Source organism: Lagopus muta, chromosome 18, assembly GCF_023343835.1.
Source record: "Lagopus muta isolate bLagMut1 chromosome 18, bLagMut1 primary, whole genome shotgun sequence".
In the NCBI taxonomy this organism is placed as follows: Eukaryota; Metazoa; Chordata; class Aves; order Galliformes; family Phasianidae; genus Lagopus; species Lagopus muta.
Genome location: NC_064450.1, coordinates 5,391,502 through 5,419,191, shown reverse-complemented (window position 1 = coordinate 5,419,191; position 27,690 = coordinate 5,391,502). Strand labels below are relative to the sequence as shown.

The 27,690-nt window shown below is 58.9% G+C and overlaps 3 protein-coding genes across 4 annotated transcripts; 1 reads left to right on the top strand and 2 right to left on the bottom strand.

Moving 5' to 3' along the window:
- The first annotated feature begins 4,088 nt into the window (after nt 1–4,088).
- Nucleotides 4,089–6,621, top strand: CBX8 (chromobox 8). Of its 2 annotated transcripts, none has more exons than XM_048965309.1 (5): nt 4,089–4,219; nt 4,772–4,815; nt 5,072–5,137; nt 5,236–5,302; nt 5,444–6,621. In XM_048965309.1, the coding sequence occupies exons 1-5, from the start codon at nt 4,151–4,153 to the stop codon at nt 6,266–6,268; spliced, it is 1,071 nt and encodes a 356-aa protein (XP_048821266.1). In that variant the 5' UTR covers nt 4,089–4,150; the 3' UTR covers nt 6,269–6,621. The 2 variants fall into 2 exon arrangements, with proteins under 2 accessions (XP_048821266.1, XP_048821265.1); XM_048965308.1 differs by having other exon boundaries at nt 5,212–5,302.
- Nucleotides 6,622–10,467: 3,846 nt separating this feature from the next.
- CBX2 (chromobox 2) lies at nt 10,468–16,951 on the bottom strand. The gene is made up of 5 exons (XM_048965288.1): nt 16,773–16,951; nt 16,647–16,690; nt 15,954–16,019; nt 14,308–14,377; nt 10,468–14,059 (listed from the first exon to the last, which is right to left on the bottom strand). Exons 1-5 carry the CDS (start codon nt 16,842–16,844, stop codon nt 12,725–12,727), a joined length of 1,587 nt encoding a protein of 528 aa, XP_048821245.1. The 5' UTR covers nt 16,845–16,951; the 3' UTR covers nt 10,468–12,724.
- Nucleotides 16,952–21,950: 4,999 nt separating this feature from the next.
- Nucleotides 21,951–25,559, bottom strand: ENPP7 (ectonucleotide pyrophosphatase/phosphodiesterase 7). Its single transcript, XM_048965299.1, has 5 exons — nt 25,316–25,559; nt 24,262–24,407; nt 22,866–23,486; nt 22,398–22,611; nt 21,951–22,039 (listed from the first exon to the last, which is right to left on the bottom strand). The coding sequence occupies exons 1-5, from the start codon at nt 25,557–25,559 to the stop codon at nt 21,951–21,953; spliced, it is 1,314 nt and encodes a 437-aa protein (XP_048821256.1).
- Between the last annotated feature and the right edge of the window lie 2,131 nt (nt 25,560–27,690).

The following is a 27,690-nucleotide window of genomic DNA, read 5'->3' as shown; positions in this document are numbered from 1 at the left end:
CTGCCGGCGCAGCCCCTCCTGCAGCGATCCCGCGTTAAACGCAGCTCCGATTATTGGTCCGCTCTCCGGGCCCGCCCTCCCGCTCTGTCCTGGGACGGCCGCTCCAGCCCGTGCCTTCTCCCCGCGGGGCCGGGATGGGGAGACGGAGGTTGTAGTGGCACTGCCGCTTTGTCCCGAGCGCTGCCTCCTCGCTTCGCCTCGAAGCGCTCGGGAAAGTAACGGCTCCGTTTCAGCGTCCGTGCTTCTCCCGCTCCCGGGGCGGATCTCTGGAGTCCGGCAGCGCCGCGGGACCCCGGTGCCCCGCCCGCAGCACCGAGCCAGCCCCGCAGCAGCCCGGGGGTCGGCAACCTGCCCCGCCGCTCGGCGCGACTCCACTCAGCCGCGGGAGGAGGGAATCGTTTTCCTGCCCGGCCCCGGGGTGGGAGCGAACCGGCAGAGCTCGGAGCCGAACCGGACATCGGGCGGCTGCTCAGAGCCGAGCGCCGGGAGCAGCAGCTCCAAAGGGAGGCACCAAGGGGCCGGTGGCTCCGCACTTGCTGGGAGCTCCGGAGCGGGGTTCTCCCATGTCCGGCAATACCGCGTCTCAGGGGGGGGGGCTGCGAGATTCGTCTCCCGAGGCGCAGGGGCAGACCCGACCACAGTAACCGTGCGGACACCTGCAGCCGCCCGAGCTCTGCGAAGGGAGAGAGTTGATCTGCCCTCGGTTTCCCCGCGGGTTCTCAGCCCCAGGGCCGTTCTCAGGACGCCCAGGAGAATGGGACACGGAGCAGAGCGACCTCAACAGAACCGGGTCTGCCATTGGCACCGGCAGACTCAGCAGCCCGGGGAATGGGGCCGAACCTGGCCCTGGGCTGGGTGCTCACCGTCCCGGGAGCGGGAACCGGGGGCGGAGCCGAGAACTCTCGGGAAGCCGCAGGGAAAAGCAGAACTGCGGCGCGGTGATGCGCTGCGCCCGCGGCTGGGTTGGAGCCAGATCCTCTCCGTCTCGGGCTCAGCCGGCTTCGATACTCGTGCTCATCCCGGCGCCCTCACGGGCGGCCCCAGGAAGGGTCTCAGCCCCCCACTTTCGTTGCAATGCTCGTAGCCGTGGGAGCCCCCGCACAGCGAGAAACGAGGGGGGAGCTGGACACGACGCCCTGGGGCATCTCGCTGAGACCCTGAACGCTCATCACAAGAGTTCGAGCGGGACGAGAGGAGAACGGGCAACTGAAGAGCAGATTTGGGGTCAAATGGGGGGAAACCGGGTCCACATTTGCCTGTGCTGCAGCAGACGCCCTCGCGGGCCCGGAGCGATCCTCGAGGGAGCTCTGACGTCACCACTTCGGGGCAGAGCCAGGGACGCGAAGGGGCCGGCGGGGACGGATGGGGCGCGAGCCGGGGACCCCACTGGACCGGGAGTCCGAATTACGCCTCGGGAACTTTTGCGGTTGACCTCGGGAATGCTGAGGGCATCCTGTTCCCGGCTCCGTTGCTGATCCCGGTGCCCGAGCACGCACCACGGATCCTGCACCCACCGGGCAATGGGTCCCGGGCCCCCTCCGGCTGGAGGAGGAACTGCCCGGGAGAGCCGGAGATGATCCCACCCGCCGCGCACTCATCCCGCGGTTCCGTTCCCCCCTCTTTCCTGGCCGAGACCCCTCGAGACCCCGCAGCCCCTCTCCCGGCGAGCCCACGGCTTCGGGGATTCGGGTCGGGCCCCGTCTTAGCGGCGATTGCTTCCCGCTGCCTTCTCCGCGCCGTTCTCGTTTGTATCTCGCCTTCCCTCTGCCCCCCGCACAGCACTCAGGGATTCAGCGACCCTGTGCTCGCATGGGTCCCTCGTGGGACCCTGCTGCTGAAGCGAGCTCTCCGCATCCCCTCAGGCACCCTTGAGACGGCGCTTTCCTCTGGCAGCGGGTACACCGGCAGCGAAGTTGCGGGACCCACACGCCGTTCCATGGCTGCGGCATCCCCGAGGCCACCGATCACGGCCCCTCCGCGGGTTCTGCCCCGAAGCCCCGAGCAGCAGAGCGCAGCGTTACCGGCAGCGGCGGCCCGGGATCAGTCCCTCCCCCAACACCCCCAAGCCAGGTTTAGCGCTCGCTCCTCGCGGGCCATTCCCCTGTGCAGCATCTTCGAGACACAGCATCCGGGCCGCTTGCGTCCACTCTGGTTAACGACCCGCTCCGCCGCTCTGCCTTAATTAACAACGATTAATTCGATATTAACGAAAATCTCCCCGGGATGCCGCTTGCCGGGAACCGGGGCGGGCGCGGGGGTTGCGCCGTCCCCTCCCGTCCACCTCCCTTCGCGTCGGTTCCTCCCGGGGGCTCCGTGCAAATCCCGTGTGCCGCGGGGATCCCCAATGGCGTGGGGCCGTGGGACAGGAACCTCCCCTCCGTTCGGCAGCGGGATCTCATCCCCTGCACCTGTCCCGCCGGATCCCCCCCTAGCGCCTCCCACGCTGCCCCCGGTGGCATCCGCGCTGCGGGACGGGACGTGGAGGGGCTCTTGCACGGCTTTTCCTCCGAGCTGCCCAGCGCTCGGCCCCGCAGCGAGCGGCAGTCCCGTGTTCCTGCACTCGGATGCCGCGAGCTCCCCGTGGGGCCGCGTGTCTTCATCACCCGGCATTGTCTGAGCAAGCCCGGAGCCCCCACGCGAGCTCCTCCTGTAGCAGAGGAACCGTTGTCCGCATGACACCCGTGGGAGGTCGAAGTCCGGCCGGACGGGACCGTTGGGAGCCGGCAGAGCTCCGCTGTGGCAAGCGGGAACATCGGAAGAAAACGGTCCCCGGGATGGAAACAGCACCGGAGCTCCACCGCTCCCGGATCTGAAAGAAGCCACAATCTCTTTGACTGGCAGCCGGCTCGTTGGAGATTGCATCCAACACGGGGGACATCCACGCGTGAAAGCGGCCCCAGCGAGCCTCTCTGCTCCTCAGCGTGCAGCCCGCGGGGGTCGGGGCAGAACCGTGCGAAGCGTCGCCCCGCGTGGACGCAACGGCAGCAGCAGCGCACTCGCGAGTGGCGTTGGGGAGCGCGGGGCTGAGCTGCCGATCCCGGGTCGGGAATTGTTTCTCTCGGCGGGACGCGGCAGAAGCTCCCCCGGGCATCCCCGGAGCTTCCCCCGACGGTTCCTGGGGACATCGCGGCTCTCCCTGGCTGCGCTCCCTCCGGTTCTCCCCGCCCGCCGCAGGCAAGACCGTGCCCTGGGGCTCGCCGTCCCGCTCTCCGGTGGGGCCCTCGGGGAGGGGACCCACGGTGCCACCCGGCCCAAAGACTCGGAGGGCCGGATCCCCTCCGGGGCCGCCTCGGTGGCACTGGGACCCCTCCCACCCCCGCGATGCCCCACGATTGAGCAGGGAACGCAGCCGCGGGCTGCCGGAGTGAGGAAACCAGAAACTCGTATTATGGGCTGTTGAGGTCTACTTTATTTTTACTACCCAAACTGTTGGAAAGTATTTAAACTTAACCAGAAACAGCTGCGCGGCTGGCACGGCCCGGCGCGGCCATTTGTTTCCCTCAATGGCTTTTTATGATGATGAACTCTGCCGGCCCCTGGCTGCCTCGGCAGCGCGGCCGTAATGAGGTGATTTTTACGCAATCCGCGAGCGCTTCGTTAACAAAAAAAAAATCCCATTTTCTTTGTCACACGGGGAGGTGGGGTTGAGGGGGGGCCTACGAGCTGCCCGGCCGCCCCCTCGGGTTCGCCCCGTTCAGGTGCGCTCGAAGGGGCCGGACCGCCCCGCCTCGCTCCGCCCCATCCCGTCCCGGTGGCGGCGGTTCCTTTGTGCTGCGCCCTGGGGGGGGGGGGCACTGTCGGAGCGGGCGGGGCGGACGCGGGGGGGTCAACGTCCCCCCCCCCCGCACCCCACCCCGCTGCCGCCCCGCCCCGAACTCATCGGGACGCGGCTCACGTCGGGGGGCGGCGCGGCTTTCGGGGGCGGGCACCGGGCCCGGGCCAATGCGGCGAGGGCGGAATATTCCACCCGGCTCCGCCAGCAACAAGTGCGGGGGGGGCCCGGAGGGGAGGAGGAGGAGGAGGAGAAGAGGAGGAGGAGGAGGAGGAGGAGGGAGGAAGGGGGGGGCCGCGGCGCTGACGTCAGCGGGCGGAGTATTATGGTCTGGGCTGCGCTGGCGGCTGCCTGTGTGCTGCGAGCGGCCGCGTAAACATGGAGCTCTCGGCCGTCGGGGAGCGCGTCTTCGCGGCCGAGGCCCTGCTCAAGCGCCGCATCCGCAAAGTAGGTGCCCCCACCCCCCCCCGCCGCCGCCGCCCCGCCGCCCCCGCGCCGCCCCGCAGCCCCTCTCCAGGCCGCGCCGCCCTCTCCGCGCCCTCCCCCGGCCGAGCGGCGCTGCAGCGGCGGCTCCGGCGGCCCCGGCTGCGGCTGGGGGCGGCCCTTCCTCCTCCCATCCGCATGCACGGGGCTGTGCGGGGCGTGCGTGCCGCGCTGCTGCGTGCCGGGCGTTGTGCGCCGGCCTCCCCGCCGCAGGCTGCGGGCTGCGGGGCTGCTGCACGCGCATTTTTTTTCTACCTTTTTTTTTTTTTTCTCCTGTTGTTGCGTTCCCCCTCCTCCCCCCCCATCCCCCTTCCGCTCCCATCCTTCCCCCCCCCACCCGCCCCGGTCCCTCTCCCTCCCCCTCGCATGTTTTTGACACGCGGGTTGGGGTGCAGGCGTGTGTCGGTTGCACGCGTGCGGTTGCGTGTGTAGCTTTGTTGCAAGCATTTATCGTGGGTTCCCTCCGTGCACGTTTATTCATTTATTTATTTATTTCCCCTCTCTTTGCATCTGCAGGGGCGCATGGAATATCTCGTAAAATGGAAGGGCTGGTCTCAGAAGTAAGTCTGCTGTTTGCACAATTTTGCAGCCTAGGGGCTGCTGGGGAGATGGCTCCTTGTAGCTGTTAGTTCCCATTGTAGCAGGAAGGAAAGTTGGATCCCTTTCTCTGTGCCGCTTTTTTTTTTTTTTTCTTTTTTTCTTTTTTTTCCTTTTTTTTTCCTTTTTCTTTCGTTCTTCCTTTCTTGCCATTGCTCGTTTCTGATGCCTTTCCTTCTCATTGTGCCCCTCCCTCCCACCTTCCCCCCCCCCCCCCAGGTACAGCACTTGGGAACCCGAGGAGAACATCCTGGATGCCCGGCTGCTCGCGGCCTTCGAGGAGAGGTACAAGGCCTTTTGTAGCCGTAGCCATTACGCTTGTAAATATGTGGCTGTCTTGTAGCTATGCTGAATTGAAGCTTTGGTTCTTTTGACACCTCTAGGGAGCGAGAAATGGAGCTATTCGGGCCTAAAAAGCGCGGCCCCAAGCCCAAAACCTTCCTGCTAAAGGTGAGGTGGGAGCACTGCAGGGAATGGGGAGCCGACTGCCCCCGGTCCCTCTGTGGGATGTTCTGTGTGGGGTGGCTGCATGCCGTGGGCTGCGGTTGGGCGTCGGGGCGATGAACTCATGGCTGTTGGTCTTCTTTGCAGGCCCAGGCGAAGGCCAAAGCCAAAACCTATGAGTTCCGCAGCGATTCATCCAGGGGGATCCGGGTGCCGTACCCCGGGCGATCCCCGCAGGAGTTGGGCTCCACGTCCCGTGCACGGGAAGGACTCAGGAATATGGCCCTGACCCCGCAGGGCAGCGGCAGCAGCAGCGTGCCCAAAGCGGACGGCGTGCGGGACCGCGTCCTCCGGGTGGAGGAGAAACCCGGGGAGACACCTAAAAAACGGGGCCCGAAACCCAGGAAGGAGCTGTATAAGGACCTGGCGGAGAGTCTGGACGCCTCCAAGAGGAAACTGGGGGAGCCGGGGGACAAAGTGGGGGATTACCTCAAGGCCAGGAAGATGGAGGAGGCGGCGGGCGCCGCCAAGTTCTCCTCGGGACACAGCGTCATCCAGCTGGCACGCCGACCAGAGCCCGACCTCAGCGGCGCCGTGCCCGGCCCCAACCGCCTGGAGGTGGGCAGCAAGCTGGGCACCGCCGACCCCTATGCACCACGTGTGGCCAAACACCGCTCCGACCTGCTGGACCCCAAAGGGCCGGGCGGGCTGGACCCCAAATTGCTGCACGGAGCCATGGGGCCCGGCCCCGGGGGGGGGCTGTTCCGTGATGGCGGGGGCCCTGCAGGGCGGCCCTCCCTCATCGCCCGCATCCCGGTGGCCCGGATCCTGGGGGATCCCGAGGAGGAGTCGTGGAGCCCCTCGCTCAGCAACCTGGAGAAGGTGGTGGTCACCGATGTGACCTCTAACTTTTTGACCGTCACCATTAAGGAGAGCAGCACGGACCAAGGATTCTTTAAGGAGAAGCGATGAGTTCCCGCTGGTGGTGGTGCTGGGGCTTTTCTTCGGGCTAGATCCAGACAAAAGCTTGGTCAGAGCTTGGTGGGCTTTTTTTCCTTTTCTTCTTTTGATTTTGATTTTTGTTTTTTTTTTTTTTGTTAATTTCCTGGAGAGGATTTAGAAACTGTCCTAAATTCATTCCCTCATTCTTCTTTTTTTTGTTTGTTTGGTTTTTATTTTTTCCTCCACGTCTCACATTTCGTTGGAAAGATTATCTCTAGAGTTATATTTTCTATTAGATGTAAATATGTTATTTAAGAAGAAAATGCTTATATATATATCTATATATATATTTCAACTCTGAGTTGTTTTATTTAAATGGAGACAACAGTGACTGCTCAGTTGCTCTTAGAAAGGACAATAAAACTGAGAACCAACGGAGTTCACGCATCTGTTGCAGGAGCCGCTGTACATAACGATGTTCATAGCAAATTATGTTGATTTTTTTTTTTTTAATTATTATTTTTTTTTAACTATTATTTTCCATATGATGCTATGGATGGTGATGGGGGACGCGTTGCTCCCCCCCTCGGGGTCAGATGCCCCGGATTTCTTGATTGTGATATTAAGGTGTTGCTTGTACAATCAAGTGTGCTGTATCCAGAACTGTTGCCCTTGACGGCTGAAGTTGGCACTTGAATTGACAGTATTGCTGGGGAGGGGGGCGTTTCCAGATTTAAAAACAAATAGTGGCTGCAACATCGGGGCGGGGAAAAGCAGAAGTCCATAAAGAGCCTGAAACCGTTCTAGTGGAGCATTAACTTGAATTACCTTTCCTTGCGAAGGAAGAGGAGGTTTGCGTGTGAGGTTCCTGAGAGGGGAGATACTGCAATGCACTTTAATAGAATTGTCACAGCAGTTGTGGGAGACAGAACTGAGCTGAGAATCTGTTTTCATTTTGTCTGGTCGCTTGATTCTTTTTCCCCCACCCGCTTCCAAAAAAAAAACAAAACAAAAAAAAAAGCCAACAACTCTGTTTACATTCCTGAAATGCCAGAGAGGTTTGGGAGGGTACCGTATGGCTGCCCATATTTAGATGCTTTATGCTGCTATAGAAAGCGGATTGTTGTGGGTTTTTTTTCCCCCCCTTTCCCCATCACGTTTCACTTCAGGCAGTCGGAAGGCGCCCGGTGCAACGTTTTGTAATATCCACATCCCTGACAAATCCCAGAGCCACCTTGATGCATTCAGAGACAATAAATATTTCCCTTCTCTTCTGCTGGTTAAACAATAGCCAAGGGGCTGAATCTTCCTGTGTGGAGCAGCTCCTGCTGACTCGGGGTGGCTTTCAGTGTTTGCATTTCCCTGCCCATCTCTCGTGGCTCCCGAGGGCTGCGCAGCCCCGCAGTGCCGTGGCAGTGGGGCTGGGTGCCTCTGACTGGGGAGCAGTTCTCCCCTCTGCTCCCGTTGCCCCCTCCGTTTGCTTTCCTCTAAACTCCATTGCAGCTGAACCCAGGTTTGGGGATGTCGGGGGGGCCGTTCTGTTGTATTTTTCTTTTTAGTTGATGTAGAGCAGGTGTCCTCGTGTCCTCGCGCATTGATTTGAGCATCTCTGGCCGTTCGAAAGCACAAATCTGTCCGGCAGCCCCCGAGGGCCCGGGGTTGGGGGAAGATTGGCCTTTTCCATCCTTTCCTATTGGCCCGAGGAAGCTCTTCAACGCTTCCTGGTCTGGGGGCTGCACAGAAGCTGAAAGCACATGGGGCCCAGTGGGGAGATGGGGCTCGGCGAGGAGCCTCCCTTCAGCCCAATGGGAGAGCCACACTCTGCGTGGCCGTGCCCCTCTGCCCTTCCATTTTTGGGACCGTTGCCTTTGTCAGATGACGTAGCGAGAGGATGCTGTATTGACTGTACAAAGGGAGCCGTGTCTGTGACTTCTTTTATTTTTTGTTGTCGTCGTCGTTTGTTTCTTTGTTTTGTTTCGTTCCAAGGCATATTTTGTAAAATGGAGATTTTTTCCCTCGGTTTGTGTGCTGGGATCGGTGCTGGGGCTCAGCAGCTGCGGGCTGGGATTGAGGATGGACGGAGCCTCCCTCCCTCCACCTGCAGAGGTGCTGAAGGCTGAGAAATGTGCGAAATGCCGGGGCAGGGCTCTGCCTCCCGCAGCCCCGTGTAACACGTATATAGAGCAAGCCGTACATGTGGGTGTATATGTGTGTATGTATATAGCGACGTATATACTGAGCGTGTGCGTGGGGGTGTGTGTGCGTGAATTATTTAAATCTAAGACTTGTATAAAAACAAACAAACAAAGATTTGGCTAAATCTCAGTCTCAGAAAAGTGAAGCTTAACTTACGTGTCTTCTGCCAGCCGTGAATGTCCGTATGAGACCTGCTTTTTATGTGAGTTTAAATATATACTTTGTAAATAGAAACGTGTCTTTCTCCCGTTTGTGGCCGGAGGTGAGCAGAGGAGGGAGCCGTGGGGGGGCAACGGAGCTGCGGGGCTCCGACGGGGCGGGCGGTGATGTGCGTGGCCGGGTGCGGCCGTGCTGGGCACGAAGGCTTCGAGCGGGCAGCGGGGTCCGAGCCCGCACCGTTCCCGCAGAGCAGGGCCGGGTGCGGGGAGAGCCGGACGGCTGCGACGGGCACGGATCGGCCCTCCGACGGCGCGGGATGCGGGCGGTGCGATGCGGGGCCGTGTCCGGACTGAGCCCGGCCTTTGTATTCAAATCTCCCCCGGCCGCGCAGCTGGGGGGGAAGCGAGAGTTGGTTTTGTTTTTTTTTTGGTTTTGTTTTTTTTCTTTATTTTTTTTTTTTCTTTTTTAAAGCTGTGTCCTCATTAACCTCCTTTTTCTGCTCCGCTGGGTGAAAGGCGCAGACCCCCTTATTATCAGAGCTGTCAGCATCTTTGCGCGGAAAATGAGTGTCAAGTAGGAGCGGGAGAAAGGTTCGCACAATGGCGCCTTTCTCCCCCGGCCCAGCGGGGGGGACCCTTTCACACGGGCGCAGCGGGGCCCCGGGCCGGGGCGGTGCGAAGGGGGTGGGGACGATCCGCGGGGGGCGGGGGCGCGGCCGGAGGAGCCCCGGGGCACGGCCCGACGAACCCGGACGCCGCCCCGTAACCGGGCGCTGCCTCTCCGCCCCGACGGCGGCCCCTCGACGGCGAAGGCTGGGCGTGGGCAATGCCCGTCTCGGGGCTGCCTCGCCCCCCGCCCCGCCGCCGCGGCTGAGATGGAAGGATGGGGCCGGTGCTCGTCTGCGGCCGCGCAGCGCCCTCCGCAGGCAGTCCGTGCTCGGATCCAGCACGTGTGGGGCGCGGGTCGTGCTGAGCCGAAGCACCTGAGGGCCCCGGGTCTGGCACAGCTCCATCTCCATTCCCATCCCTATCTCTATCCCCATCCTTCTTCCTATTCCCATCCCCATCCTTCTTCCTATTCCCATTCCCATTTCCATCCTCATCTCCATTCCTATCGCTATTCCTATTCCTATCCCCATCCTCATCTCCATCCCCATCCTCAGCCGCCTCGCAGCAGAGCCCGGAGCGCCGCGCTCATTGCCCTGGTGTGCAGGAGCTCCTCGCGGGGAGGCGGTTTCACCTCCCCGTTCCCTTCAGCCCTGTGCCCCCCTCGCTCAGCGTGGAGTGCAGAAGCTCCGATCCCTCCCGCAGCCTTCGGCCGCCCCGCTCCGCCCTCCTCCCCCCCCCCCCCCCCCCCCTCATTTCCGTACCCCCAGGGCAGGGCGGTGCTCGTAGAGCGGAGACCACAGCAGGCTGAAAAGTGACAATAAATAAAATAATAATAAAATACTGACCTGCCAAAAAAAAACCAAACAAACAAAAAAAAGAGCAGTGGAAAAGTTATACTCATTAAAGCAAAAACAACCAAAAGCTAAACTAAAAAGAACCCCCCACCCGACGTGCCACCTCCTGGTGTTTTCCTGGCAATAAATTACAAGGAGCCTAAAGATCCCGGGGTCTGAAGCAGCACTGGTCCCGGAGCACCAGGACAGGACACACATAGGAAACTGAGTGCCGTGGCACAGGGAGACCCGACTGCCTGGTGAGGAGGGGGTTGTGACAGCCCCTGGGAGCCCCCACAGCGCCCAGCAAAGCCTCTGAGCCCCTGGGCGATTCCATCTCCAACTTTTGTTCTCAGTATAGAAAAGCAAACAAGCAGTTGTAGCTGAAAGCAGTCAGAAGCGTCATACAGGAATGATTTGGCTCTCTCTTTAATTAAAACGTACAAATCGTGAGTTACAACAACAGTTTGTTTTCACCCATCCCTCAGCTTCTCTCAGTAAAACCCTTCTCTCCACCTCCGGAGCCCTTCGTGCTCAGATCAGAGTTCAGAGCAGATGGAATCCTCCAAAAGCATCCCCAACCCTCCGCCAACTCCATTTATTTTTTGGTACAAAATATATATATAAAAATATACTAAGCTTCTAAGGACGGCGGCTGCGTCGGCCTCTCCTTCCAGTCCAATGGAAAACAACAAGCATCCTTAACCAGATTATGCCCGGAGAAAATATCCATTCAATATACAAATACTGCAGGACTTTCCACGTCGGAAAGCCCTTAAGAAATGCCAAGTGACAAACCTTTAATTGCTTGTTTGACATACAACTGAACACTCAAACCCATAGCAGCAAACTCCAAATAAAAAATAGGAAGGTAGACCTTGAATACTAATGGCACTGAGTGGTGAACGTGGCTCCGTCCACCAAAGCTGCGCTCGGTCCCACGAGACCCCCCATGGGAAGCAGCCTCCAGCACGGACCTTCTGCTCAGACACACGTGAGGTCAGGAGAGAAATGGCAACAGGGGGTGGGATGAGATGAAGACAAAACTCTAGATGATAATTCTCACCGTCCTTACACCTTTGGAATTGAACCGGCTGGTGAGCAGAAAGGCACAAGAGCAAAAGCAGGGATGGCAGAGACCTGCTGCCACCGAGGGGACACGGGGACGGTGGGGACGGCAGCCCCATGCCCCAGGGAGGAGCATCCCCATGGGCTTCCCCCTGTGAGCAGCCATGACACGGCGTCACGGCTCGACCGGGTGTCCCCCACTGGTGTCACAGCTGTCCCCAGGACCCTGGCGCCACCCAGCTTTGCATAGGCACAAACCTGTTGTAGGAGTGGTGTCACAGACACAGAAGTAAGGACGGTTGCAAAAAGGCACATGGTCGTTCAGTTTGGATTTGCAAAGGCCAAATAGCAAACATTTGGTGTGTGGGGCAGGGAGCCCCAGGTGTTACAGGGATACAGGTGCTGGCATCTCCTTGCAGTGCCATCTGCAGCAATGCCAGATGCCAGCTCTGCGAGCACAGCAGAGCCTCAGAAGCATTTCCCATGGGCGTACCCACAGACCTGGCAGGCTGCAGGCTTTGTGCCATCTCCAGAGCAGGAGTTTGGCATTAACAGAACGAAAATGACCCCAAACACTATTAAACTCTGCCTGAACTACTGCTGTTAATTTTGGCTCGTAACAATAATCTATAGCAGGGAAAAAGACCTCACTCACTAGGAAAGCCATTATTGGTTGTGATTACAAGCCCAAGGGGCTGGCACAGGATGGGAGGTGGCCGTGGGATGCCACCAGCTCCCCTGCTGCCCTTCCTGTGCCAGGCAGTGTGGGCACCTCACAGCCTGGGAAACACAGGGCTGATGGGCACTGCCCTGCGAGCTGCTGAGCACGTGGTGCCAGGACAAGGAGTGGTTTGGGGGCTGACCTGATGTCTGTTCATCTACATTTCGTTTGTGCCCCTCCCTCTAAAGAAAAGATTTTCCCTTAAGAAGAAATGTAAACAGTTTTTCCTTCTCCGCTAGAAACCGCAACAGAGATGTCGCGGCCTTCGCTGTCATTGGAACTGACCTGGCCCAGGGGGGTGGCTGGGCTTCCCGTACCCTGAAAAACCCCCATCCTGCAGCCCCCGCAGCCCTGAGGTGCTGGGAGCTGTCTTGTTTGGATCATGGCTGCTCTGGTAGCTTGGGCCGCCCAGAAAAAGGAGAGCTGCCCTCTTCTCTCCCAAGAGTAAGCCTGGCACCTCCCCTCTGCCCCTCTCCCTGCTGCCAGAGCCCCGTGCCACACACTGGCATCTCAAGCCATAAAGCAAGTGAACTTCATGTAGTGAAGCCTGGCTCAGAACTTGCCAGCTGTCACCTCCCAGTGCCTTTGCTCCTGGCCAGTGGCACTGGCTCGGATGGACGGAGGAGGCAGGGAGGGCCCACCTCATCTGCTGGCACTTCTGTGCAGGCTTCACCACCTTTCCCGACCCTCTGCACACAGCTCCCAATGGGTCCTGGGGGTGTGAGGGGCTGCAGGTCCGAGCTGGCACTGCCTGCAGTGGAGGGGCACGGGGCTGGTGGCAGGAGGTCATCGCGTGAGTCCCTGCCGTGGGGCAGTACCTAAAGAAATGAAAACCTGGTGGGAGAGCTGGGCAAGGGCGAGGGAAGCTGAAGGACGTTTCCCTCCTCTCCGGCTCCCCGGCTCAGTATTGCCGGACATTGAAGAACCCAACGCTGGTGGGGGATTCCTTGACCGTCACTGTGATCAGGTTTGCGGTGACATCCGTGACGAAGACGTGCTCGATCAGGCTGCGGGTGGGCTTCCAGTCCTGGCTGGTCTGGATGGAGACAGACATGTTCTGACCCACGCTGGGAAAGGAAGCCGAATCCCGATCCGAGTCCGAGCTGCTCTCGTCGCCTGTACTCATTTCGGACAGGGCGGCTGCTTTGCGGCTCTCGGGGGCCGCGTGCCCCTCCTGCCCACCGGCTGTGCCACCCTTGGCCACGTCCCTGTCACCAGCACCTGCCCTGCGTGCCTGCTTCTCACTCTTGCTGCCATCTCCCACATTGGCAGCGTTCAAGCCGGCATTGGTTCCGCCACCCTTGGACCCAGCAGGACCCAAACCCGCGGCTGCGGTGGTGCTTTTGGGCAGAGCGCTGCAGGCATGGCGAGGCGCGCTGCTCCCACTTGCTGCACTCTGCCCGTTTTTGACGCTCTGCAGGTTTAAAGCTTGGAGGTTCAGCTCCTGGCTGGATGCGTGCTGCCCCCCAGGCGCAGAGGAGCTTGTGAGTGTCTTGCTGCCATTGTGCAGCATTTGGGCTCCGGTGGTGAACCCCGATTTCTGATCCCCTCCGGTGCCGCTGCCAGGAACCTTGGTGGTCTTGGCTCCCTGCATGGACAGCCCCACCTCCCCAGCTCCTTTCTGGTTCCTCATTTTTAAGTCCAGCCCTAAGCCACTCTTGCTGGATGCCTGTGACTTCAGCGCCAGCCTTCCTAGCGGCGAGGTCTCGGCCGAGCTCTGGTTTTGAGACATCCTGTTCATGTAATGCACGATGGAGCTCTGCCAGCTGATGGCCCGGCTGGGGCTGCTGGAGCCGCTTTTCATCGCACTGGGGATGTTTTCTGCCGAGGATCCCCCGGAGCTGAGCCCAGCCAATGCACCCGGTGGCTCCTTCAGCCCAGCCAGCCCCGTGCCCTGTGTGCCGTGCTGCGCCTGCAGCTTGCCCAGCAGCTTGCTGCTGCCCCCCACCTCTTTCCGGGATGTCTTCAGCACCTTTGTCAGGTTCACGGTCCTTCGAGCTGCTTTCTGCTCTGGGGGCAGAGGTTTCCGCCCACGTTTCTTTCTGGAACTGTCCTTCATTTCTGGCTTTGCCACCAGGATCTGAGCTTTTTTCTGCGGCACCGGGTGGGTCTCTCTGCTGCGGGGACCTCTCTTTGCTTCCAGATCACTTTCATCCTCTTCATCAGAGGAGGAGGAGGAGGAAGACGTTGAGGAAGAGGAGCTGCTCGACTTACTTTTCGAAGGCATCTCTGGTTCCTAAGAAGCAAATGGAGAGGGGCATGGAAAAAGTCACCGCAAATGATGGAATCACTGCTGTGGGCACTGCAAACCACTCAGCATCGTCCAGCCAGGCACTGCAGACAAGCAGGTTCTTTCCCTGTGCCATGAAACCAGGCTGACCTGAGGTGCTGGTGGGACACAGGGGCCAGGGAACACTTCTATCTCCTACACCCCACCGGATCAGTGATGAAGAGGAGTCCCCCTGCAGACACCCCAGCACTCACCACGTGTTTCCTGGGTCTGCCCCGTGGCCGCTTGCCTCTCTTGCGGTTCTGCACTTCTTTCTCATGTTCCCTGAAAGAAGGCACTGCTTAAAGACAGAGCTTGCACGACAAAACAACACACCACAAGCCCAGCCTGCTTCTGCCCTTTTTTTTTTCTCATTAAAAAGCAGCTTTTCAATGAAACACAAGCCCATCGGTGTGCACTGAGCTCCTCTATGTAATGCAATGTGAGAAAAAGAATTAGAAATGAAGAGAAGGGCTCTACAAATGGTGATCTCCCAGCAAGGGTGGCTGTCAGGACAACGGGATGCTTTGCTGCTCAGCAGAGCCCTGTGACATGGGCAGAGAGATGAAAAGTCCCTGCATAAAACGTGGAGCTGAGCTGCATGGACTGCTGCAATGCATTTCCCAAAGTGCTCACAGGGCCATGTGCATGCATGCATCACCTTCCCAAGGGCTGCCATGGCATTTTGGTTCTGGAGGCACCTCCTAAAACCAGCACTGCTTTTTGTGGTGCTTTCCAAGAACTTTGTGCCCAACATGGCCCTGCACCGGGACCTGAGAACGTTCTGCACCCAGAGCTGTTCATCTTCATCCCTATTCCCTACAACAACACTGCCCCAGCAAGAAGTTTCCAGCACTCAGTGACACACTGCAGCGTGCCCCATCCTGAGCAGCAGCTTTTCCCACTCTTGCTTTTCCTGCTACAATGGGAACGGGCAAACGGAAGCATCTGAGCTGTCTGCAGAGCCCTTCCTTGTTGGTACGCTCAGAGCTGAGCTTCCCCTCTGCAGCAAGCAGCAGCCTGGCCCCCCTGCAGAGTGAAAGCAAACGCCTTCCCCTGTGCTCGTTTCACCTCTCCACCCTCAGCCCTACAGGCTGGGCACAAAGAGCACTGCTGATGTTCCTGTGCTGTGTGGTGTTCCTCCATTTAAAAAGGGCAGCGCCGAGCTGCAGCGCGTGCTGCTAATTGAACAGCGCGCTGCCTGGGATTTAACCGGCAGCTTCCTTCCGTGAAGGGGGAAAAAAAAAAAGGATCCAGAAATGAGCTGTAATTAAATCCTATCATAAACTTTAATGATTTTTCATTAATACGGAGCCAAAATATTTGGCAGCGCTGCGTTCCTTGCAGCCAGCTGGCTATTCTCTAGCCCCAAGCCTGACGCCCGCTGTATAATAGCTGCAGAACAATTGCAGCTCGGCTCAGCGGAGCAGCCCCGGCTCTGGCAGAGGACACCATTTTCTCCCACCCATCAATTCCTCACTCCTCCCAGAGCTGTGCCCTCCATAAACACACACCGGTGCTTTTCTCACCGCTCTGCAACCCGGGCACACAGCCACCCCCCGGCACAGCCCCGCTGTGGGATGGGAGCACGAGCTCTGCCGGGCGCTGCCGTGCGCCCATTGTGCAGCAGGAGCACAAACATATTGTGCACAGGGCCATAAATCCTCCGTGTTTACCCAGCCCTGGGAGAGGCGTCCTAGGTGGACCTGAACGGTAATTTCAGGAGATGAACAAAAGGGCCGGGCCACAAAAAGGCACGGGAAGCTTCAGGCTGTTGTTTCCACAACTTCCACCGCACGCGTGGCCAATTAGAAGTTAATTGACTTTATCGTTTGTTAAGAAATATTTATAGTTTGCTCACTTCTTTTGGAAAGCGAGGAGGAGCCTTGGATCAAGGATGTTCTCCTCGGGTTCCCAGCTGTTGTGCCTGGAACAGAAGATGCGCGCTGGGAGAGAGTGGGAGACCGATGCTCCCCCCCCCTGCACCCCCAGTACCGGCCGGGCCCGAGGAGTTCATCTGAGGACAACCGGGTCGTGGGGCAGCCCTGCGATGGGGACCCGACGCCCACGGCGGCAGAGCTGGGGTGGGGACGGCCGGGGAGGAGACGGCCGTGGACGGAGGGGGAAGGGATGGCCGAGGATGGCCGCGGATGGACGAAGGTGGCCGGGAGGCGGGGAGCCGAGGACGGAATGGGGGTGGCTGGGGAAGGGACGGCCGGGCCGGGAGCATCGCGGCAGAGGCGGCGCGGAGCCCCCAACCCGCGGCAGAGGCCCGGGCCGGGCAGGCCGGGGGCGGCCACGCCGCCGCACCGCGAGGCGATCCCCGCGCAGCGCGGGCAGCCCCGGTCGCCCGGCGGGAGGGGACGCGCGATCGGTGCTTGTGCTCGGAGGGGCGGGAGGGGAAGGGGGGGGCGGCCCGGCGGGAGGGGGGAGCAGCCCCACGCGGCGACGGGGAGGGCCGGGCAGCGTTATTTGTAAACAAAAGGAGCGGCGCGGCCCGAACAAAAGCGGCCGGGCGGCGGCACCCCGCGCCCCGCGCGCTCGCCCCGCTCACTTGGAGGACCAGCCCCGCCACTTGACCAGGTACTCCAGCTTGCCCTGCGGAGAGAGGCGGAGAGACGCGCGTTAGCGGCGGGAGCGGCGACGGCGACGGCGGCGCCGGGAAGCGGGGGGGGCCCACCTTGCGGAGCCGCTTGCTGAGGATGCACTCGGCGGCGAAGACCTGCTCTCCCACGCTGCTCAGCTCCTCCATGGCGCCGGCCGGCCCCGCTCCGGCCCCGCACACACACACGCACACACACACACACACGCACGCACACACACACACACACACACACACACACACAAGGGGAGACCCCGGGCGCGCCCCCGACGGCGGCCGCGCGCGCCCCCGCCCCCCCCATCCCCGCGCGCCCCCCCGGCACAATGCAGCGCGCGCGCCCCCATGGGGGGGGGGAGGAAGGCAAAGGGAGATGAGGGGGGGCTCCCCAAATTCCCCGCCGGCCAATGGAGAGCGGGGGGCGGGGCGAGCCGGCGGGGGGTGGGGGGAGGCATTGTCTGCGCGACCCCTCCCCTTCCTGCAGCGCGGGGACAATGGGGCGGTTCCGGCTCGGCCCGGCACCGGGAGCGGGCGCTGGGCTTTGTTCCGATGGGCGCGGGGCCGGGGGGGCGGCGCGGGGCTGGGGGGAGATGCCGCGGCGTCCCCGCACACGCCTGGGGTTGGCGAGAGCCGGACCGACCCCGCGGTCCCGTATCGCCTTTCGGAGCATCCGGAGAGGGGGGGAACCCACCGGGCCGGAGGCGTTCCGCACACGCCCGGCCCTGCGGTGAACCGGAGTTGTGTTGTTGCCACCGGTTCTGGCTCTGAACGGTTCATTGCGGGGGGAGCGAACCGCGTTTCACCGGGGGGTGGCAGCCCGGCAGCGCCCGGCGCGGCTTCGTTCCCCGCGACTGAGCGACGCGGGGCAGCGCGGGGGGCGTGGAGCAGCGGCACACGGTGCGTTGCGGGCATGGGAGGAGATGAGTCAGCACCGCGCGGATTTCGCAGCCGCGGGCCCGGAGCCTGCGGGTAATAACCGTGCGGGAGAGCCACGGGGCGAGGAACCTCCGCAGCCCGACCGCCTCGGGTTGAGCGGGCCATGGCGTGTCCCGCCCGCCCGCAACCCGGGCCGCCCGTGTCGGGTAAGCGATACCGGCGTCAGAATCCCTTCTGCGCGCACCTCCGGGCCCGGCGTGCCGCTGCATGGAGGGAGGGGACGGAGCTGCCGGGAGGTCGGGGCGCTGCGTCCCCACCAGGTGCTCAGCCGACGTCGGGTGGTGTCACAGCTGATTGTTTTCTTTTGGCTGTTGATGTTCGCTGACAAGAAGAATGGTTAGAAGCGTTTATTTATTTATTTTTTTTTCAGCCGAAAGTGATGTAGAAATATAAGAGCCAGCACCGCAGCTTTTAATTTTTTTAAGTTAATTTGGCTTTCGTCGGCTCTGGTCTTTGTGTGCAAAGGAAAAAACGACCATGTGAGAGTTTCCATCCTGCACACTTTGGCGTTGATGCTGCTTTGTGTTGGCACTGGGCAGGGATGTGCAGGGCCTGAACTGCCTGTCAAGGAGCACCGAGGGAACGATAAGCCTGAGGAAATAAGAACGCCGAGGAAATCAGCCCGTGTTCCTGCAGCGCTGGGTGGGCTCCGTCCTGAGGGTTGGCTCATCTCAGTGTCGGTGCTGTTGAGCTCCTCTGCAGGATGCAAAAATGCGATAATGGGTTTCTTCCTTCGCAGAGCGCCGAGGGAGAGGCTGGGTTGGGTGTTGGTGCTTTGTCTGCCTGAGCTTGGGAGAAGCTGAGGCAGGGAGGTGGCAGCAGAGCTCTGGGTCTGCATGGGGGCTGAGCGTGTGCCGTGTTTGCAGTGCTGTGTCCGATGAGCTGTTGTTCCTGTGTGACCCTCCTGACCAACGCCATCCCTTTGTTTCCACAACCCACATTCCTGGAATGCTGTGCATCCCAGCACACCGTGTGTGTCCCACACCGACTGAACTGAGCTCCCGTTGCCATCAGTGGGGAAAACTTCTGTGTTGCTCCACTGTCGCTTTGCTGAGCTAGAGACCTTCGGGTCCCATCCTCACAGCTGGGAGCTGCGTGGTCTGCATTGCAGTGCCCCCCCCGGCACTGCGGGTCACCCCATAGTGATCCCAACCCTGTGTGGGGATTCGCTCCCTCGGCATTCCCTGTCTCGGTGGTGGCTGGTGTGGCGTGCCAGCTTCCTCAGCTCAGTCCCAGGTTTCCTGTTATTGGATGGCTTTAAGCTCCAGAGATGGAGCTGTGTGGTCAAATGACAAATCTCACCACGTGTGCCTGATGGGATCAGGACAGTGAGAACAAGAGCACCTTAAAAAAAAAAGAGATGCAGAGCCATGACCTGACCTGGTGGAATATAATTTTATAGCTCTTCCCAAATATGTCAGACATGCCATGCGTGGGGGGGCCGTGGTGGTGAATGGGGCTGCGCTGTGCTCAGGTGAGGGAGGAGCGTCTGCACCCACAGAGCAGAACCTTGGGGTGAGGTTGGTGGGGTGGATTACAGGATGCTGCAGTGGGCTTCAGAAGAGTGTGGGTGTTTCTGGACAGCAAGTTGGGTTTTCACAGAGGTGAAGCAGCGTGGCGTTTTGCTTTCTTGCTCGCCAGCCCATAGGAACACACTGCAGCATCCGGAAGCTGAAGGTGCAGTTACATTCCCATTGGTAAAATATCAAATAATTCAGCTTGGCTTTCCTTCCACCAGCAGTGTGAGGTCGTTCCCACAGCCCACAGCTCTGTCACCTGCATGGAGGTGGGCAGCCACGACGTCATGCATGATGTGGGGGTGTGCCAAGGGCACAAAACTCCCCTGGCTTCAAAGAGTCAGACTGGGGAGGGGGAGAGGTGTGTGCCACTGTGGCCATATTTGCTGTGGGCAAATGCTGGTTTTCCTAAAGCATCGGTGAATTGAGGCATGGAGGTCTGCATAGCATCAGGCTGAGCACAGATGGGGATGGAACCGTGCAGCTGTGTGACATGGAACAGCAGAGAGCTTCTGCTGCTGGGTCCTGTGGTGGGGTGTGGGGGCAATAGGGGTGCGGGCCGTCCCCCAGAGCAGTAGTTTTCCTGCAAACTGTGTGTGCCAAAAGAACATAAATGTATGTATGTCGATGTTTGTTGTTATGTTACCATCTTGGAGCAGTTTGGACCCCTGGGTAGCAAGCATCTTTCTAGTATGGGAAAAAGAAAGGGGAGCAAATGGTGTGGAAATGCATAGCAAATTGGGATGCAATGCACAACAGGCCTCTCCCTGCTGCGTGACCCTCAGCCCTGGGGAGGGGGGGGGTGGTGGGGAATGAATTACATGGGGATGGAAGGGGGGAGGCACAGCGCAGGGCTGAGCGGTTGCAGGCGGGGGTTTGGCTGTTGGCCGGGGTTGAAATGTCGCGCGGTGAATGCATGCGAAGTGTGAGATGCGAAGAGAAGGGCTGGGAAGGACGCAAGGACAACGTCTGCGAGGGCTTTGGGTTATGGAGTTTGCGTAAGGAGAAGCCGGGCTGGGAATTGTTCCGTGTTCGGGCAGCACCTGGGCGCAGCTCCGTCCCCCCCCCCCCCCCCCCATCACCTCCGGGCCTCTCACAGCTCATCCGGCACTGCGGGAACGGAGTGGGGCTGTGCGGGGCTGTGCGGGGCCGCTACCGGCAGCTGAGCACGGCGCGGGGGCCACCGCCCGCCGGCACTCGGAACTGCACCGGGACGCGCACCGGGCGCAGCGCATCGCTCCGCGTCGTTCGGCCTCCCGCTCCCCTCCTTCATCGCGGCCCGGGGGGTGGGGAAGGAGCGAGCCTTGCTGCTGCTGGCTCCGAGCTCGGGGCTGGGTGTCGTCTGATGCAAATACGCAAATTCGACGCTTCCTTCGTTTTTCACCCCTGCTCGAAGTCGAAGCAGCGACTCGGGGCTGCGGCAGCGCTGCGCTCACTGGGGCGGCACCGCGCTCAGCCTGGAGGGCTTTCTGCTGGACATCGCCCTGTGCAGAGTTCACAGCTGAGGCAAACCCCAGCCTTAGGTAAGAGGTCGGATCAGGAAGGCTCCCACTGTGCTCTGCTCTGCACTGTGGCCACATGGGGACCCTTGGCACCGCTGTGCCTCTTTTGGCTGTCAGCTCCATGGGGTCACTGGGACCAGCAGTGTCACCTCAGCCCTGGCTGCCTCTGCCCAGGGTGGAAAGCCCCAAGGTCACAGCGGGATTACTTTCAAAGTTACTGTATTGATATTATTTTAAATAATATTTGCAGTGCCGGCCCATGTGGCTCCCCTTGCAGAGCCTCCCCATTGTTTGCCTAATGGACTGTTTGCTCTGCATGCTGCTGGTCTGACCCCCACCCCCAATATGGTTTCAAGCCAAACATTTTCTTCCTGTTGTTTTTTTTTTTTTTTTCTGAGTGAAGCATGCGTCTCTTGTTTCATCTTATTGGGTGAAACCAACGCAGGGAAGGCAGCTTGAGCAAATCTCTATGGCAACAGATGTTTATCGAGCCCCTGAGATGAGGCACAGAGTTGGGGAGAGGCACTTCAGCATCTGGGACGGGGTCAGGGCAGCTGCCATGCTGATGCCCCAGGCAGAAGGGCAGCGCCAAGGACCCTGAGATTGCAGAGCTGTGCTGTTCCCTGAGCCCCTGGGAGAGATCCTGGGCTGCTTCCTGCAGAGGATAAAAGTTTGGCCTTGTATAATGGCCCCATGCACCCATGGCACATCAGCCCTGTGCAGAGCAGCACCAGGCAGGGCTGACCCAGGTGGGCACAGAGTCTGCGTGGTCCTGGACTTGTGAACCACAGACCCTGAGTGTTTGCTGTGATCTGGTGTGTCCTGACTCTGTCTCTCCAAAAACCATCAAGGATTAAAGCTTGGTGTATTTTTCTCCCAGAGCTTCCAAGAGCAGCATCTGCAGCCCAGGGTGACAGCTGTTGGTAGGCAAAATTTTGTGGGTATGGCTCTGCAGGATGGCACCCAGAGCCTCTCCCGTGTGCTGTGGGTTTTGAGCTTGGGGTACCTGGGTTCTGTTTGCCCATTTTTTTACTATAAGCCATAAAGCCAGAAAGTTTGGTTAGACAAATATCTGCAGCTCACAGAGGCTGCAGGGCAGGGGGACAAGTAAACAGGAGGACTGGTGGTGGTACTGCTGCTCTGTGCAGCAAGTTGAGGACCTGTGCACTTCAGAAACCTGTGCTCTGCAGAATGCAGCTGGTGGGCAGCGCCCAAAGGAAGGAAGAGCAAACAGGGCACGTGCCTAAAGAAGGCAGCACCTGCACAGAGCTTTCTGGCCGTACAGTAATTACCTCTGGTAGGGGTTAGTATGCTCCTCCCCAGCAGCTCAAGATGAGAGCGATTCCCAGCATCACTGGCAGCTTTGTTACAGCAAGGAGAGGAGCGCTGGAACCTGCAACGCCGAAAGTGCAGCATTACCCTGGTGGCGGGTGGCTGAGCTCAATCAGGGACTGGTGCAGGGAGCAGCCACCAGGCAGGAGGTGGCCGCGTAACCTCCTGTTCCTGACCTCTACCGGCAGCATAAAGCCTTGCTTTTGGTGTCTGGGCCACTTGTAGGCATTTAGAAGGAAATGTAGAAGGGCAGACTTGCTGCGGGGAAGCGGGGCTGTGCGGGGAAGCGAAGCGCGGGGCGCTCCTGCCGGGGTGCCGCGGGAGGCGCCGCTAGGTGGCGCTGTCCGTGCGGCAATGCGGGGCTCGGGGCGGCCGCGCCGTCGGGGCTCGATGGGACGCGGGGCACGCGGGGGACTCACGCAGCATCGACCTCGTGGCGTCCAGAGAACCGTCGTGAGGTTCCGGCACGATGCCCAACAGCTCGCAGAGCAGAGCGTAGACGTTGACGCTTTCGAACGGCTCCGCTATGAGCCCCTGCTTGAAGGCCGGCCCCACGGCGCGGAAGATGGTTTTCATGTTCATGGCTTCGTTGTCAAAGCCGTGCTCTCCCGTGTTGAACTGCACCTTGTATCTCTGGAAGGCAGACAGATGTGAGTGTCCCAGCTCTTCAGCCCCCTGGGACGTGGCCTCATGGAGGCAGCGTGCCCTGCCTGCTCCCTCCCTCCAGGTCCCCATGTTCTGCAGTCTCAGGGTATAACCACCTGTCTGTGGGGAGATGGGTCAAAATGAAGGCATAAAGCCAGGTAGGTTCTGATGGGCTGTGAAGAGGAGAGGAAGAAAGAGACAGATCCAAGAAAGGCAGTAAAGTGCATGCGTGTGCATCTTACCCCATGGATCACATATCCTGGATCACTGTACATCAAGAGCGGGGTGATCCGGGGATGGTTGGCGTAGTGGAATCTCTTTGGAAACTCTTCTTTTTTGTACACGTGTAACTTTGGGTGGGCATTTTTCAGGACTGAATACACGTGCTCTAATTTCCCTTCTTTTGGTATCAGCAGCCCGTTGGGTCCGTAATCTAAGAGTTCAAACTGGATGTCACTGAATGTGAAGTTCTCGACATTCCGGAGGTGGATCTCGTCGCTCTTTATGACTGTCTCCATGCCGTGGTCAGATGTGATGATGAGGTTGAGGTTTGATTCCAAGCCGCTTTCCCTGATCCTCTGCCTTAAGTAGCCGATGGTTTGGTCCACCTGGCTGACCATGTTTCTCCTCTGCGTGGATTCGGGGCCGTATTTGTGTCCTGTTGAGTCTGGCTCACCAAAGTAGAGAGTGATGAAGTCGAGGTTGTTCACTGTGAACCATTCCATGGCAGTGTCAATGTTCTGTCTCCAAACGGTTTCGTTGCTGTAGTTGAACAGGGGAGGCTCCACCAGCTTCAGGCTCACTTCTTCTCCTTGATATTTTGCTTTTGTCCCAGGGAAATGGATGGAGCCTGTCTTTAAACCCTGTTAGTGAAGATGTAATGTGAACTCAGCTGAACTCACGCTGCCTCACTCAGTTCAACTCAGTCAGTACAACTGCTGCCCATGGATGTGGTTGATTCATTCAGCCCCTTGATGTCTACCTCTGCCTCTAACAAAGTTTTCTTGCTCACCACCCGTTAAGAGTGATTGACTGTAAGCCCTGCCCTTCCCTCTCTGCTTGTTCTCTCATGACGTTAGCAACGCTAGTGATAACTTCAGACACACTGACCTGTTTGTACCATGCTAGCATTAAGGTGTGCTTTACTGCAGTCACGCAAGCACTCACCCTGAAGTCAACGGGTCCAATTTGGCAGGTAAACATAGCAGAGGTTTGTGTCTGGGGCAAGGTCTCATGTCCTGCCTTAAAGCCAGATCCAAAGCCTTTCTGCAGCCCTGGGTGAGGGGGGAGCAGCCCCCTGCACAGCCCCCCTGGGTGAGGCTGAGGAGATGAGGCCAGTGCACTGCAGAGCGTGGGGGCTCAGTCTGCTCCCTAAAGAGCTGGCTGGGCTCTTCTTAATGAGGGAGTAGATAACTTCTTTTATTAACATCTTAATAAAGCCGAAACGCACCCTTAATTTTTCTCTATTTTTAATAGGACGCTCACAGTTCTACCTGCCGCTGCCTGGGGATTTAATTTTCTTTTTGCTGCTGTAATTAGCCCTGTCGCTTGCAGCAAGGAAGTCAGCTGCTGGCCACTAGGGATCGTGGCTCGCCCGTCGCCTGGAGCGCACAGCCGCAGAGCAGCAGCCCCACTTGCCTGCCTCTGTGCCGTGATCCAGATGGGCAGGCTGCCGTTGTCCCACCAGCTGTCGATGCCCTGCGTGGTGTAGTAGGGCAGCTTCACCCCAGTGCTGGTGTTGAACCACATGTTGTGGACGACGCCATGATTCTCCAGGTATTTCCCTGCCAGAAGAGATGGACGGGGTGAGGGCGAGCGGGGCTCAGCGAGCAGTGGGGCTCCCCAGCCATTGGGAGCATCCCAGGACCCGCTGTGGGGCTCCCATCCCTCCTGCAGTGCTTCCTGCCCTTTCCACCCCATTTAGGGTTCACCCTTCTGCCGTGTTGAACCCATCTCTTGGCTCTTTCTCTTTCTGCTGTTGTTCACAATGGACGAGGTCAGCAGAAAGCACAAATCCCTGCTGCAAGTGGAAGGCCGGCCCTTTGTGCAGTTCCATTTCATGCTACTTCTGTTAGCCTGCTTCTCAAGGCTGCGCAGTTCCTTCTGCGTGACGTCCCAGCCCTCCTTTGTATCGACATCCCTCCCTTGCCTTTCCTCATCAGCAGCTTTCATTAGCATGCACCACTCTTTTATGCCAAGGTTATTAATGAAAATCTTAAATAAGATTGGCTCTGGCATTGATTCTGCAGGAATTCCCCTGCTGCCCTCCCTGCTGCTCGGCGCTCCTTTCAGCACTACCTGCTGTTGCCTTCCCACAGCCGGTTACTTACCCACATTAGAGATTTCATACTAATCTTCGTCTTCTCCATCTTAACTAATGATTTCCCACGAGGCACCGTATCAAATACATTGCTGAAGTCCGGGAAGATGAGATGTGCTGCATCTCCCTTGTCTAAAAAATCATTTCCCTTATCAAAGCAGGCTGTCGGCTGAGTCTGCTGCCATTTACCTCCGATGAGCACAGGTTCAGTTCTACCTCAACGCACCTCAACTCTTTTTTCCACAGCACGTATGTGCTAAAGCTCAGGGCGCCTTCAAGGCCGGTCCGTGGGCCGCCTGCTTGGCTCAGTAACTTTTCCTACACCCAACCCCTCGTTTGCCCTTTCCCATTCTGCAGGTCGGTGGCACTCACCGGTCAGCAGTGTGAAGTGGCACGGGCTGGTGAGGGTGATGAAGGCGGGGGTCATGTAGCGTGCCTTCACCCCCTCTGCAGCCATCGCATCCAGGTTGGGGGTGTCCACGTCCTGGTCGTAGTCCCACCGAAAGCCATCGAAGGACACCAGGAGGACTTTGTCACGGCCGGATGCGTGTGGCACAGGGCTGCCTTTTGCTACAGGAAGGGCAGCAAACAGCAGCACCAGGGAAGCAAACATCATCTTGCCCTTGAGGAGAGGTAGTGCAGACATCCGGAGCTCGCGTTAATATATGCAGGAGGGGACTAAGTTCAGCTCTTATCTAATCTTGCAATAGCTGATTGGGTGCAGGGCTTCAGCCAGGACTTCGTATCAGAAGGAGCCTCTTTGTTTTTGTCCGGCTGGAGTGGATTAGCTGGGACTTCTTCCCCCCTCCAGCACCACATCTGTGCCTCCATCCACGGTGCCTCATGGCTGTGATGTGAGGTTCTTCCTATTGCTGAAGCATGAATGAGTTTTCTGCCACAAGCAGAACGAGGTGATGGCATGTGCTGGAACAGCCCAAAGGAGGATGCTGTCACCACGTTTGGCAGCCCACGTCCCCTCCCCATGGGGACCCCTCCGTGCTGCAGCTCCGGCCCCGGTCCCATCGCCTGCTGCAAAGCTCTGCTGTGCTGACATCCCATTTTATCACCGTCTGTAATTTTTATGACTTCTCTGGGGTTTTATCATTGCTGACGCCTCCTTTCTCAGCAAAACCAAGTTTAAGGCTTTTCTAGACTTATGTAACAGAGGTTGACATGGGTCCCCGGGGCTTGAACTTTCAACCTTTGTGTCTTTGCTCATCTCTCTCTCTCTGCTCAGGTTCTGGATGTATTCCTTGGCTGCTTTGCTACCCAAGTGCTGTGCCATTCCCCTGCCTCACTGAGCTCAACCATCTCTCCTTTGGTTCCCAGATCTGCCTGGGCTCATCCCCCAGCATGTCCTCTCCCAGGGTGAGGTGGGCAGATGAGTTGTGCTGCCCGTGGCTCTCCCTTCCTGGCCTTGGTACCCCTGAGCATCCCCCCAGTATTGTCCTCTCCATGAGGATATAGAGGCCTGCCAGGCACTGAGGGGTCAAAGGGTTCCTTGATAAATATATTATCTCCTGCCCAGCTCGGGAGTAGCCCTAAATATTCCACATGCTGATGTGAGGTGAGTCGATAAGTCCCTGTGCTGTTACTGATGAACAGCACGTGGGAAGGTCCTGATAAGTTATCGTGTCCATCTGCTCTACTGGGAAAGAGAAGATGGTACTGAGGAGGAGCAGTGCTCTAATCTCTAAGGAGCACTTAGTAACAGGAGTGTATAGAGGTGCATTTTGATATTCAGTATCTGTGGAGCAGGAGGTGCAGATAAAGAACGTTACCTTTGGCCGCTCTACCTGGAGACTCTGCTGATCTGCACCTGGAGCTGATGCAGTTGACCTGGCACCAGCAGAACCCCACTCTCACCCTATGAGCAGCTGTGGCCGAGGGGCTGCCATGGCTCACAGACCCCTCACTGATGCTGCTGGGGCCGTGGGAGCAGCGCTGGGAGTGCAGCTGATGCTTTCACTGTGGGTGCCTGGGAGCTCCAAGCAGGAGCGCTGCCCATAGGTGTTCCCCAAGGGGAAGCCGAGGGCCCACTGTGACACCTGCAGAGGTCTGTGTGAGTCACATGGATTTCTTTCTTTCTTTTTATTTTTTTTATTTTTAAATGGAAAATAAAACTGCAACTTTTTGGGGAGAGCAGGATGAAGGCTGCCACTCGAGTTTCTGACAGGGATTTCGTGCTTTGACCCCTGGAGCGGCCACTTGGCTCTGCAGGCACCATTACTGGCACAGCTGGAGCTGCTCACTGCTAATGGGGGTGAAGGAGTGGGCACAGGTGAGCCTCACTGATTGCTGGGGGAGGGATGGGATGCTTTATAAATGCCCCCCCCCACATCTTAGCTGCCTTTCCCAAGCCTAGAAGGAGGAACCTAGCAGAAAGGGGAGTGAGGTGCAGACCTGGGTGTGTATGAAGCTTCCAGAGAGGTGAGGAGTGGGGCCTGGGTGGGTGAATGGCTGCTGTCTCCTACAGGAAAGTACAGTGACAGCACTTCTGGGTGCTTGGCAGGTTGGCTGAAGGCTGGAAATGGCAAACTGGATGGGTTGATGGAAAGGAAGGAAATATCTTTTTTTTTTTGCTTTGCTGCCTAGCCCCAAAGAGCTCCGTTTTGTACAGAGGTTACTCTGACCCAATGGTCAAAGCATTATGTGTGTAGCCCTCTGAGAAGAGGGAGAAGGAAGGAAAAGGGAGGGGAGGTTGCTAGGAGAGTGGGAAGGTAACTGAACAAAGCAGCTTGAGGTGT